Source organism: Cryptotermes secundus, unplaced genomic scaffold (genome assembly GCF_002891405.2).
Source record: "Cryptotermes secundus unplaced genomic scaffold, Csec_1.0 scaffold52, whole genome shotgun sequence".
In the NCBI taxonomy this organism is placed as follows: domain Eukaryota; kingdom Metazoa; phylum Arthropoda; class Insecta; order Blattodea; family Kalotermitidae; genus Cryptotermes; species Cryptotermes secundus.
The window spans coordinates 162,060-176,198 of record NW_019733835.1 but is presented as its reverse complement, the minus strand read 5'-3'; the positions used below and the strand labels follow the sequence as shown (position 1 = coordinate 176,198).

The following is a 14,139-nucleotide window of genomic DNA, read 5'->3' as shown; positions in this document are numbered from 1 at the left end:
GTGGTAAACTTAACGATATTTCAGAAAGGTGGATGGTATTCTGGTATCAAACTTTATAACCACCTCCCTCCAGAGCTTAAACAATTATCTTATGACATTCCTGGATTTAAAGTGGCGTTAAAGAAGTTTCTTATCACCAGTTCTTTTTATACTGTTGAAGAATACTACTGCTGGAATAAAGATTGATACCTCATGTATATTTAGTAAACACTGTTGCCTATTGCTAGGATGCAATGGAATATGGAATAAAATACTGTAATACTGTAATATAGGTGTATCATATATTAAGAAAATAGATTTTATATTACTGTATTAAGAGTTTTGACGGTCTTTTAATCATGTATGTAATTTTAAATGTTATTTTGATATATGAATATATTGTTGTACAGTAGTTTTGTTGTATTGAATATTTAAATTTTGACAATGATGACTGTCTGATTATAATCAGACAGTCATCATATACATACATAATTATGTATGTATATTTATATGTTATATTGTATTATTGACTTGTTCTATATCTGAGGCAGATGCCTCTATGGATTTTTTGGAACTATAAATAGATGACAAATGACAAATTTCGAATAAAAAGAGTGAAATTTGGAAAATAATTCACGTCTTGTATTTTTAATGTCCTAACAGAACCTGGACACACTGTGTATTTATGTAGGCATTTTTGAAGGTCATTCTTTATATAATACTTGACATTGTGTCCTTCTATCTGCATGCTGTGGATGCTTACAGAGGCCAATTACAATATTAATGACAAGGCCCAAGGAGTCCTCAGAGCAGAATCTGGAATGAATATACATTTCTGTATGCACCTCATGTGAATCTTTTTTTTTTTAAGCTGATTATTTAACAGGGCTATCAATATTGAGACTAAGTAGTGTTGAATGATAGGATGGTAGACTGCAGAACACTTGATGGAATAAGATTTGGCTGGGGAAACTGATGTACTTGGGGAAAACTGCCCCAGTGCTATTTTGTCTACCATTAATTAGATGTGACTGACTTGGAATCAAACCTGGGCTACTGTGTATGGGTATCTTATGCAGTGTGATGCTTATATGTAATGGCAGGTACATTTTCATGTGGAAATGATGACAGTGAGCTTATTTTTAGGTTTTACTCTTAACAGTTGCTCCTGCTGTAAAGCATTGCATACATACTTCTACAGCAGCCTCCTGCCAAAAATTAAACATTTATTTCCAACACTAAACAGTTCACACCTATTGTATGGATGAATTTATATTACTGAGAAATGTTTGACTGCTGTAATCATGTGCCTGTAAAGTATGTAAACCTGTGATTGTTACTGTTGACTGTAATGTAGTGTCTGTAGAGTATAATTTTATATGAACCCAGCCAGGGCTTTCTTCAGCTGGTATGCCTGCTATCAAACAGGTGATGTGTACCAGTATTGTGTCAGGCATCAAAAGTCACACATCTGCTGATGTAGTGTATGTTTCAGCTAAAACTGAGTAAGAGAGTACTAGCCAGTGTGTATTTAGAAAGGAATGATGGTGCATTTTACAGGGTGTTGTAGAATGTTTGAAGATTGTGACAAAAGCCAAATCAGAGCGCATAGCGAAGTTTGCCTTTGATTATGCAACAAAGAACAAACGTAAGAAGGTGACAGCAGTCCACAAAGCAAACATCATGAAATTGGGCGATGGACTCTTCCTGAAGAGCTGTCAAGAGGTATGTGATTGTTGAATTGTATGGTAACAAAATAGGAGGACCGCGTGAGTGTATCATGTGCTCTCTGTATGTAAAGGATAAAGAGGTACTTTACATACTTTTGTGCGTACCTTCACCTTCTCTCAACTCTTGCAAAGTTAATGGTTTGTTAATGTGAGGAATGCTAGGTCTCCAACTTTGTTTGCATTAAACCATATGTCTTCTCCATCATTTATCATTTGGGGAAAAAATTTCTGCTTACTGGGTGCTCCCGTGAAAGAATATGGATGAACAAAGGCCAGGATGAAAGACCATACATGAAGGAAACAGTTTCAATACTGCAAGCCCCTTCTTCATTCTTCTCTCCTCATATTAATAAAAGGTAAGGTGAAGCAATCCCTGTAACAGGCTGGGAAGGCCCATAGGGTTGTGAGACATTGAGGGTCCCACATTTTCTAGACAGTTGGCTCACAGATGGTGATAAGGTTTCAGCCTTATGTGCCAGCTGTCCTTTACCCCCAGGAAAATTCTGTTAGAGGTAGAGTCAACCCCAGGGCTGTAGTGTGGCTGGAAGGATTAGGTAAATTGAGAAAATCCAATGACCTCATCAGAGTTATAGTGTGTGCATCACCTGCAAAGGGTCGTGATAATTTTTTTGTCATATTTTTGTTATTTACATTTTTGTGTTGTATATTTCAGATGTATCACTAGTGCCAAATTCCACTTGTAGGTTAGTGTTGGTGCCAGTGTTTATCTTGGTATGCATGATGATGCGTGTTCTGATTTTCGTTCATATTGGTGCTTTGTATTTTTCCATAATTTCTTGTAATAAACTCTGTCAAGTCTCATTATTTCTGTTTCTTCATACAGATGGCAAAACTCTATCCTAGGATTGAATTTGAAACAATGATTGTGGATAACTGCACCATGCAAATGGTTTCCAATCCACGTCAGTTTGACGTGATGGTAACACCTAATTTGTATGGCAACATTGTGGACAACTTGGCATCTGGTTTGGTTGGAGGAGCTGGTGTTGTTGCAGGAGCCAGTTACAGTGCGGAATGTGTCGTCTTTGAACCTGTATGTACATATTCAGCCTATTATCTGTTTCTGAAAGTATTTCAATATATTTAAACATTAATTATATGTAAAAACTTTTACTTTTAGCCATTATCAATGGATTCATTGCGACATGCAGTCTAATACTGAGTGTAGACGTCTTTTGTTGTTTACAAATGCCTGATGATGTTTGTAAATGACTGAAACATGAAGCATAATAACACCTTAATAAGACTAACTGATTTTATTGACAATTTAGTCTGTCAGTCATTTATTAAAATTATAAAATTATGATCATTGGGCATATTTACATAGTAGTGACATACAGAACAGGATGCAATGCATACAAATTATCTAGTAATGTAAGGTGGACCGATATGCTTGCACCAGAGCCAATAATACTGGAACATAGTTCCTTTGAGGTTGAAATTGCATTGAGACGTTATCAGACATAACCAATAAAGTGGTTATTACTCCATATTTGGAATGTCCCTAGTGTTTGAGACTTGATTGGGTGACCAGTTAAATCAGTTGAGGTGTTTTATTGATTCCATTAGCTTTTTGCAAAAAATCACGTATTTTTTGGAATATGGCTAAGCAGTGGGTCTTAAATGATTTATTTCCCTTTGTAATTGTTAGACTTTGTCATGTCATTCCTCGCCACATCCCTGTATTCAGTGTTTAGGCGTTTAGACCCTGATGACAAATAGGGTGAAGTACACGTACATGTAAAGAAAAGTGCACTATGAATATTTCATGAGATAGACCTCGAAATCCTGTTGTCTGTATTGATATGATTGGTAAGACCTGGGGCCCTCTAATGCTGGTATGATATCAGTTTGAGTGTACCTCCTACATTATGCATGGATATTTTAGAATACAAATGTATGATTTTACAAGAAAAGACTGTTCATATGTGAATAGCAGTGATGGGCTGGTGTCAATGATAACAGAAGCATACAGTGAGATAATTTATCTGTGCTTGCGATTTCAATGTGTTTCTTCTTTTGGTGAAACTTCTGGCACCCATTCTACTTAAATCGCTTTGTTATGTGTTTCAAGGCCACAAGGAACAATGAATTAAGACATGGAACTTCTTGAAACATTCCTATGCATTTTCAAAAACATCCATTCATAACCTGCCAACTGCTGACTCCAGAGACTCAATTCTAATTCCATCTGCCTGAGATCCTCATTATATATCCTTGGGGCGAACCCACAGAAAACATCCCTTCCTCTATTGTTGCGTGTTGATTCACTGCTGCAGAGATATGTTTACCACACTGTTGTGTAGCAATGAGGGTGCCGCTGACTACATAAAACACTGCTCTTCTATTTTTGAGCAGGTTCGCTTCCGCGGGAATGTGTTTACGGAGCCGTTGCCCAACAATGAAATATTCCGGCTTTCAGGCTTCATGTCACAATATTAACCCCTATTAAATCATCTTTCTTCTTCCACTTATGCCGTAGGTATATCACTGGAATCACAATTTATTTTTCGACTAATGAGTTTGAAGATATGATTTATCATAATTCTTATTGCATTCTTTCAAGAAATATCCTACCTGTGAAAATAATTATTAATTTTCCTGTCACACAACTAAAGCTAATCAACATCAGAATTTTGGAGAAGCTGGCTGAGATTCAGAAATTGTTCATTTAGTTCGTTTTCTTCTCAACGAATGCAGTTCGTTCTTCAGTTTCATAGCAAGAATGCAAGCGACATGAAGGCAGAAGTCTGTTAAACATCAGTGGACTATCCATTCCTAGTTCTAGGCAAAGAAAAGGAAGGTTCTTTCTTGCTGGATTCGGAAAGCAATCATTGTTATCTCGTGCGGAGTTGGTGGCAGCATTTATAACCTCAAATCTTACAAACTATGTAGGTATTCAGATAGTATGTTTCTGGACATTTTCCATTGTCCTGTTTATATTTCGAAACACAACATTTCGGAGACTGGATTCCGTCTCCGTCTTCAGGTAAAAACTTCTCGGTTGGGCCCAGTCAATAGCATTAGTTTGGAGATAGGGACTAGCTCTATTGATTGGGCTCAACTGAGTAGGTTTCGTCTGAAGACAGACAGAATCCAGTTTTGAAATATAAAGAGGATGGTGTTTTAGATAATAACAGAACACTGGATAATGTCCAGACACACAAAATTTGTAATATTTATACTCATGTACCATTGGGGCTCGCGGTAGAGTAGTTGGTTGAGGCACTATGCTACAAGCTGGAATTGCAGGTTCAAGTCTGGATGGGGTCATTGGATTTCTTTCAGTTGACCTAATCCTTCAGAAATGAGTACCAGGAATTAATTAAATAATTCTGCTGGGGAGTAAAGTGCGACCGGCATGTAAGGCTGACAACCTTACCGCCATCTATGAGCCAATTGTCTAGATAATGTGGGACCCTCAACGTCTCACAACCCTATGGGCCTTCATGGCCTGTTACAGGGATAGCTTTACTTACTTTTTGCTTTTACTAATGTACCATCATTAAAAACTTTTAGATCTTATGTAGGTGCTGTAATGTTGAATAAAGCAAGAAAGAAAGGAAGGATTAATGACCTTATCATATGCTTATTTGTTTCCAGTCTAATATTGTTCCTCTGAATTATAACACTTTCTTACAAGTTCAGGTTCTGTCCACATTGCCTTATTGTCTTAGTCAACAGAATAATGTGTTGGTTGATGTTTTCAACATTGTTTTTTCTTCTTTCTTTTTGTAAGGGTGCAAGGCATACATACTCTGAAGCAGTAGGAAAGAATGTAGCAAATCCTACAGCAATGCTTCTGTGTTCAGCAAAAATGCTAAGCCACGTTAATCTCCAGTATTACTGTGACATGATACGCAATGCTGTGAACAGGGTTCTCAAGGCAGGCAAGGTTGGTATATACTTCATGGATGATTATAGCCTCTAACTCGGATGTGATTAACACAAGGCATTTTGAAAGTATGTTTAAGCTGTGTGAGGTTTGGCAGGTAGCCAACAGTCTTCCAAGGTACCTTGGAGATGATTGAAGTGGGATTTTTTTGAAATGTTGGTGCCCATCTGCCAGACCACATGTCATCATGTGCCAAAAGACAGTACTCTGTATGTTTAAGCTGTTTATCTCTGCAGTAAAACAAATAGTTGCTGTCATGAAACAAGACTTTGAGGAGTGTATTCTTTTGCGATGTCACTTTATTACTCAACACCTTAACTACAGTTCAGCATAACTATAACACACAGTCTTTCACTTGGTGAGCTTACATGTAGCAAATTAATATATGTTGAGTTGTAAATAAAGTATCATCATATACCATCAGTTTAAACAGTGATTATTACCACAGTAATATTTGTAACATGTTGTTATATTTCACACGAGTAATCCTTCTGTCCCAATATTCAGAGTATGCTACTAGTGATTCGTATGCCATCTTTTCAAACTCCCTGTTAGTGACAAGGGAATAACCTGAAGTTTTTTTTTTATTGTGTGTAAGATGTGTGTAACAAATGTGTGGCATATTATAACATATTTTACAAAAATAGACTGAATGTAAAGATTTATGTTTCCTTTGTTTACAGGTTAGAACAAAGGACTTGGGTGGGCAGTCAACCACAAATGAATATACATATGCCATTATTAACAGTCTTCGTTAATTGAAACATCTGTAACACTTAGTAATGATAATTATTTGAGCATAGAAAAGAGAAGCATGCATGGCCCAGTCATGCTGAATTTGTATAGCCCAAGATTATTTTAGATGTGTTGCCTGCATTTTAGTACTGAAAATCATTTGAAGTTCTTATTCAGAATATCAGGAGATACTTGGTGTCTGTAACACCCACCAAACGTGTTGTACAGTGTAATGAAGAAGAGCACAATTTCTGGATTCACTACTAAACTGTAGTTTTCATAGCAGATGTAATTGTAAATATGATGTTACTGAATAAGAAAGTTATTTATATTCAGCTCCATAACTGTTGTTTGTTACTAACACTGTGTAATTTATTCTTGAAATATAAAGCATTGAGAGGTGGTTTATAAACAGTAGAAGAATGGCTACAGTTTTTTTTTGTGGAAAGCTGTGAGTTTGTTACTAGTCATGTAGAGATAAAATGTAGTACAAATTTGGAAAAGTTTATGGTTTCCTTAGGTAGAAATTCTATAATTGACTGCATATGCATATTCTGAACTCTAAAACCTATTGTTACAAGAACTTCAAGACCATACTAGAGTCAGGGACAATTTCGCAGGTTCATCCAAACCATAGCTGATGCTTTAGCAGGGAGCACTGTATAAACCTCACAGCATGGTTGCAGCGTCTTGAATCATGTTGGTAAGATTTTGTCTTACCTGTATTTTAAAGAAACCCCTGAAAGTAGTATTCATCTGCCTTGGAACACGTATGGCACTGGCATAAGTGATTTTGGAAACTCTCTGCAGCTCACGGAAAAATTGCGCACCAAATCTGGCAAATGAGGCACCAGTAGTCCCTGGCTAATTCTTTCATTGAAAATGCCACAAAGGGCCTCCATAGAATGTAGTCATATATGGGTGGTTTCATTATCTTGCTGCAGTTACACACATTGCTACTCTTAAATGAGCATTTGAAAGAACAATTTCAAAATATTTTTCACATAATGCTCTGAGGCCCAATTATTTTCCAACCACTTCATGTGCTGTGTGGGCATTTTGGCTGTCCCAGTGTTCGCTGTTCTAGGCGTTCACAGAACCACTAAGATGAAACCAAGCTTTGTCACATAGCCACTGATACTTTAGGGTTGACTTCAAAGGCATGCCCTTTAATTTTCTGTTTTTTCTTCTCAAGAGGGGTAACTGTTCCTTGATACAAGTTGAACCTACAAATGTATGCCGATAAGTATGTCAGTGTTCTTAAAACCTGAACAAACTTAGAGCTTGTTCTGTGCTCTTTTGTTAAACTCGTGTGTTAAATGTCAGATATTGTATTTACTTGCATAATTGCCCTCACATTCTTCCTGCTCTTTGAACTTTTTGATGAGAGCTGGAACGATTTAAAGAGTGTAAAAGTAGCAGTATTAGAACATGGAGATTAGTATAAAATGTTTGAAAAGAGTAAATGCATGTTTTATGATTCTAATATGAAAACTAGTATTTTCATTCACTGCAGTAATACAAGTTATATCCAAACAAGTTATTAAGCAGTACCTCTTTTTTTAACTCAGACATCTTGTAGTAATGTCATAGAATTTTTTTCAATTTAGTTTTTGCAGTTTTAGATTATGCATTGTCAACAGTCTCACTCATACAGACTGCAACAAAATAAATACTGAAGAGTTATTGGGAGGAGAGGAGCTGTCAAACAGTTTGTTTCTTACTTGAAACCAGAGTGGCAGAGGTACATGAGGGTATTATGTAAATAAATACAGTAGTGTACATCCCATAAGGAAAATGAGTTATGAAGTGAACCCATAAAGTGACATACACTGGCTAGTTCATTCATTCAGCATTCCATAAATCCTTACATGGTTAAACACCAATGGATATAGACATAGTCAACATGAGTAAACATCACATACTGCATTACAATTGTGTAATGTCATACCAGTTAAAAATATTAACAATATACAACAGGAACAAAAACCATCATCTATAACAGTAAAGCGCTATCAACTACCACCCATAAGAAATCCAAAACATTAATTGTTGTCACAGTTAAAATATTCGTCCAATGAATAAAATGAATTTGAAAGACAGTTAAGTTACACGAGGGATAATGGAGGTTATTACTATGTCTTGTGTTGATTGTTTGAATCTCAGAATTAGATAAAAATAGGTCTTTGTTTTTGACTACAAATAACAAAATTGAAAAAATGTACTGTGAGTGAAGGGGCAGAATCTTTAGTCTCTTAAACAGCTCCCTACAAGAATCTCTACTTCTACAATTGGTGATCACTCTTATTACCCTCTTCTGTAGTCTAAATATACGGATGCAGAGGGGCGAATTACACCAGAAAATCGGCCCATATGTCATAATAGAATGAAAATATGAATAATATACCAAACTCATTGATTCTAAGGACATGTAGGGTTTAATAGCCCTAACTCCATAGAAAGCTGAACCCAGTTTGGACATGAGCCAGTCAATGTGTCCTTTCCATCATAGGGTATTATCAATCAACAGACCGAGGAACTTAATATCAGCGGTTGTAGCAATTTGACTGTTACTATAAATGATAGGTATATCCATTGTATTACTATTCTTGGTTGAGGATTCCAAATGATTAAGAACAGCACCATATGATATTTTCTTACTAGCAGCACTGTCCACCTCTTCCTCATTCTCACTTTCTCCCCGCTCTTCTGGCTGCACCCCCACTGAACCTGTGATTTCGTTATTGCTTAACATTTTGAAGCCCGGCTAACACGAGTCACAGTCAAACCACTCTCTTATATTTTCCTCATTGACTTCTTCACCTCCAGGAACTTGGTTAGCCAATTTTGTCAATTCTATGGCTCTCTCATTTTCACTAAACCCAGTGAATCCATGGATTTCGTTATCTTCATTAGTGATGAATTGATTCTTTTGTTTTTTCAAATCACGAACAGTTTGTTCTCCAATACCATATTGCATTGCTAATTGTTTAACTACACCTCTTTTTCCCAACTGATTGATAATTTCAAGTTTCTGTTGAATACTTAACACAACATGCTTCCTTTTACACCCTGACATTTTGCTAACACACCTGAAGATCATTAAAAAGAGACTAACTGGGGCAGTGTATCTGTCCTTGAAAGTTTCCACAAATCCTTGCATTCTTTCACCCCTACCCTAGAACATTGTGTTAGCATAACGGGACCAAAAAATGCAGAGCTCAGTTCACACTAGTGCGAAAATAGTGTTACAATTCACTATGTGAAACAAAAGTGAATGAATATTAAATAACATATAAGCCTCAAAAAAGCCCTGGTTAAGCCGCAGAGCAGTTTATCCGCCCCCGGATAATCGAGAGTTGAGTGTATTAAATTTAGTTCGTTTTCATACTCTGTACAATTAAAATTCTTAACAATAATAATACTGGTATCATCTACGAAGAGAATAGGTATTGATTTACTCTTTATAATATTTGGCAGATCATTAATGTATAACAAAAACAGTAAGGGACCTAAGATTGATCCCTGGAGAACACCACTGTCAGTCTTACCCCAACTTGAGTGAGTGCACTTCTTATTAGTTACAACTCTTTGATGTCTACCATGAAGGGAGGATTCCAGTAACGCATTAGCTTTTCCTACTGTTCCATAAAACTTCAATTTAGATAACAGAACTTCATGATTAACACAATCCAAGGCCTTATTTATGTCACAAAAAATTCCTCCAACTGGTATTTTATTATGCAAGGCCTTTAATATTTCATTAATTAAATTATATGAAGCAAGTTCTGTGGATGAATCACACCTGAAACCATATTGGAGATTTGATAATATATTGTTATTCTTTATGTGATGGAGCAATCTTACAATAACTTGAAAAGAATGTAAATAATGATATAGGTCTATAATTAATCATATTCGTTTTATCACCATTTTTAAATAATGGTATTAGTTCAGAGTATTTCAAATGAGTGGGGAAAACACCCGTTGAAAGTACGCTTGTTACAGATATAAGTTAAAGGAGAAATAACAGCAGGTGTGCTAGTTTTTAGAATACTGACTGAAATTTCATCATACCCATTACAGTTTTTGGGTTTAAATGACTTAATTCTATTTTCAATTTCTTTAGTAGATGTAGGTTTAAGTTTAATTTCAGGGAAAGGAGTCGGAAAAGCCTGAGATAAACAACTCCAATGTTTATCAATATCAAACTCTATAAAATGATCACTCTTAGCATTATTGCTGTTAATTCTATCTACTATAGTCAGAAAGTAGTTATTTAAAGAATCGGCAATTAATTAGTGACTATCAGTTAGCTTCCATTCAACATTTAAGAACTACACTTCAGTATTATTGATTCTCTTACCAGTAACCGTTTTAATAATATTCCATGTGGTTTTATTTTTATTATTAGAATTCGAAATTAATCCATTATAATAAAGATTTTTGGCTGCCCTGATGACATTAGACAGAATTTTAGAGTTAAGTTTTAAAATAGGATTTAAGGTTTCTATCATTACTGGTTTTCATGGACAAATAGAGCTCTTTTATGTTGACATGAGGTCTTTATGCCCCTCATCATCCAAGGGTTATATTTCGTATTATTCATAACTAGTTTTTTAGGGAAGCTAAAATTAAATATTTTTAAATAAGTATTAAGAAATGAGATGAAAATTGAATCAATATCCTGATCAACAAATACGCTATCCCAAGTTTCGTAACTTAATTGAGTCAAGAACTCATTTCCAGAAGCTTTATTGAATTTCCTGACAAAATGCCTACAGCTATTTTGGTTATGTAAAACAATGTTATTCATATATAAGATCTGGGCGTCATGGTCAGACAGTCCATTAACATCAGGATATATAATTTCCATGTCTGTGAAGATCAGTAAAAATATCAATAACAGAGCCTGAGTTGGTTTGGATCCTAGTAGGAAAATCTACTATACTAGAAAGTTTAAAAGAAGATAATAGAACATCCGTTTGTTTCTTGTTATTACTATCAATTAAGTAATTTATATTGATGTCCCCACAAATTGACATCTAAAAATTTTAGTTTTTCCTGTCCAAATATGCACCTAATTTAAAATTTTTCCTACAATAAGCAGCACTGAATTTATAATGTTCTATATAATTAAAGCCCAGATCATTATAATTTAAGTTATAGTGGTAACATATGTACTAAAGTGGTGCATAAAAATAATAAAACCATGCCAATATTCATCATCATCATCATCATCATCAGTAATCTGTCAAGACGACAGGTCCACAGTCTCTTTCAAAACAATTCCTCCAATTAATGCGATCTAGAGCTTTCTCCTTCAAATGACAGTATCCTCTTCTGTCCCCAAGGTCATCCAGCATCTTCTTACGTCTTCTTCCTCGTCTTCTTGTCACTTCTATCCGCCCATCTATCTTTCCTTCGATAGCTTCTTTTAGAAGGCAGTTTCTGCGTAAAACATGACCAATCCAATTAGCCTTCCGTTTTCTTATTTCATGTAGGATATTCCTCTGCTCACTGACTCTAATTAACACTTCTTCATTTCTCACATAATCGGTCCAACTGATCTTCTCCATTCTTCTCCAACACCACATTTCGAAACTTTCCAGATGTTTCTGATCTACTGCCCTAAGTGTCCATGTTTCAGCCCCATACAGAGCTATGCTCCAAATGTAGCATTTCACTAGTTTCTTCCTCAAATTTAAGTCCAATTTGCTGGTAAAAAGATTCTTCTTCTTGCTAAATGCAGCTTTTGCCATGGCAATCCTGGATTTAATTTCACAAGTACACCTTCCATCATCTGTTAACAAGCTACCCAAATATTTAAAACATTTCACATTCTCCACTTGTTTTTGGTCTATCTTTATTGTGACTGGGGTTGGTTGTCTCGAAATTTTCATTACTTTTGTTTTCTCCACATTCATTTCCATGCCATAGCACCTTCCAATTTCAATTAGTCTATCAATCATGCCCTGTAGCACAGTTTCTTCCTTAGCCATTAACACAAGGTCATCTGCATATTTCACAGTTTGAATAATTTGCCCTCCTAGTTTGAAGTCACCTAAATAAAACAACACAGACACTGCAAGGAGAGGGTGGTACAGGAAGGGATAAAGAGTTCCCAAACAAATGCATTCTAATGCGAATGACAAAATTATGACATCAGAATGTTTTAACGTGGAAACTAATGCAGTGTAGTGGTTTTGACAAGTGAACAGTTGCCTGAGGATGGCCAAGTAAGGCTGAAACATATAGCACTTGATTGTGATTTTAATGTTAATTTAAACTGAGGAGAGGGTGTAAACAGAGTTGCATTAAAGAGAGAAGTGAATGTGAAAAGTTATAAAGCCTAGTTTCCCAGTGAACAGATTTCCAGTCATGTAAGTTTTGCTCCAGTGGTATATACTCCAATTGTGAAGTATTCATCAGTGAGCATTTAGCCTGTGCACTTGGCATGTTAGGTTCATGCACATACAGATATATAATTTAATTGTAGTCAAATCTGCAGTTCTGTTGCCTGCATTTGTACATTTATTACAAGCTGTGATGAAGACCATCGTTTTATAAGATTTAATGATGATGATTAGCATCAACGTTTCATTGTCTTCTGTTATGGGTGAGAACTTACAAACTGTGATTTTGTGTACATTAAGTGTATTGGACATAACCTTGAAGTTTTACACCTGCTTATAATTGTTGACACATAAACAGTGTTTCCCACAGGGGTGTAGGTATTTCCATGATCAGTTTTCATAACAAATTTAAATTTCCCAGCTTTGATGCCCACTGATTATCACCATCAAATAGATAACTAAGTACAGTAGATTTCTTGAACTGATGTATGTTTTACATTCTCAAAAAGAAAATGCATTGCAGTTTGCATAATTTTCAGAGATATGTTACAATATTTCAACATTATATTATATTTAAGCATCCTGTTACATTGCACACTTCTGTATGTACTTGTATAATATAAACTCCGTCGTAAATGCAACACTTTATTGTAATTCTTGTTCCCCTTCTTTCACACTACATGTTTCGGCCGTAACTGGCCATCATCAGGTGTATTTCACTTCACGTAGCTGTCACACTGCACTCAATATTAACATTTAAATTCCAGATTTCCAATTGTTCATTGCTCTGTTGTCAGTCGGTACCCGATATTCCAGAACTCCCCTTGTCAATTTTGTCAGTTATGTTTAAAATCATTATTAATATTCACATGTCGATTGGTTTAAATTTTTAAATTCTCACTTTAGCTTTAATATTTAAAATCAAAACACACCAGACAGCAAATGTATTAAAGAAAAGCAGTGGCATGCACACAGAGAACTTGCACAAAATAACACACGAGCTGTGCTGAAAGCAAGAGGTAGCCACTGCAGCACATATAAGCATAGAGCAGGTATCTCTGTGATTTTGATTTTAAATCTAAGTTTAAATTTTAAATATTAAAGCTAAATCAAGAATTTAAAAATTTAAACCAATCGACATGTCAATATTAATAAAGATTTTAAACATAATTGACAAAATTGACAATGGGAGTTCTGGAATATCGGGTACCGATTGACAACAGAGCAATGAACAATTGGAAATCTGGAATTTAAATGTTAATATTGAGTGCAGTGTGACAGCTACGTGAAGTGAAATACACCTGATGATGGCCGGTTACGGCCGAAACATGTAGTATGAAAGAAGGGGAACAAGGACTACAGTAAAGTGTTACATTTACGACGGAGTTTATAACATACATATAGAACTTCAACATTAAATTGC

At 35.5% G+C, this 14,139-nt stretch overlaps 1 protein-coding gene across 1 annotated transcript in view; it reads left to right on the top strand.

Moving 5' to 3' along the window:
* The window catches only part of LOC111868188 (isocitrate dehydrogenase [NAD] subunit beta, mitochondrial), a 28,657-nt gene extending 21,874 nt beyond the window's left edge, over positions 1-6,783 (top strand). Inside the window, exons 6-9 of the mRNA XM_023858622.2 lie at positions 1,540-1,704; positions 2,554-2,763; positions 5,470-5,625; positions 6,309-6,783. Of these exons, the coding sequence (XP_023714390.1) occupies positions 1,540-1,704; positions 2,554-2,763; positions 5,470-5,625; positions 6,309-6,383 (606 nt within the window). The 3' untranslated portion in view covers positions 6,384-6,783. The remainder of the gene's footprint in view (positions 1-1,539; positions 1,705-2,553; positions 2,764-5,469; positions 5,626-6,308) is intronic.
* Positions 6,784-14,139: the final 7,356 nt, after the last annotated feature.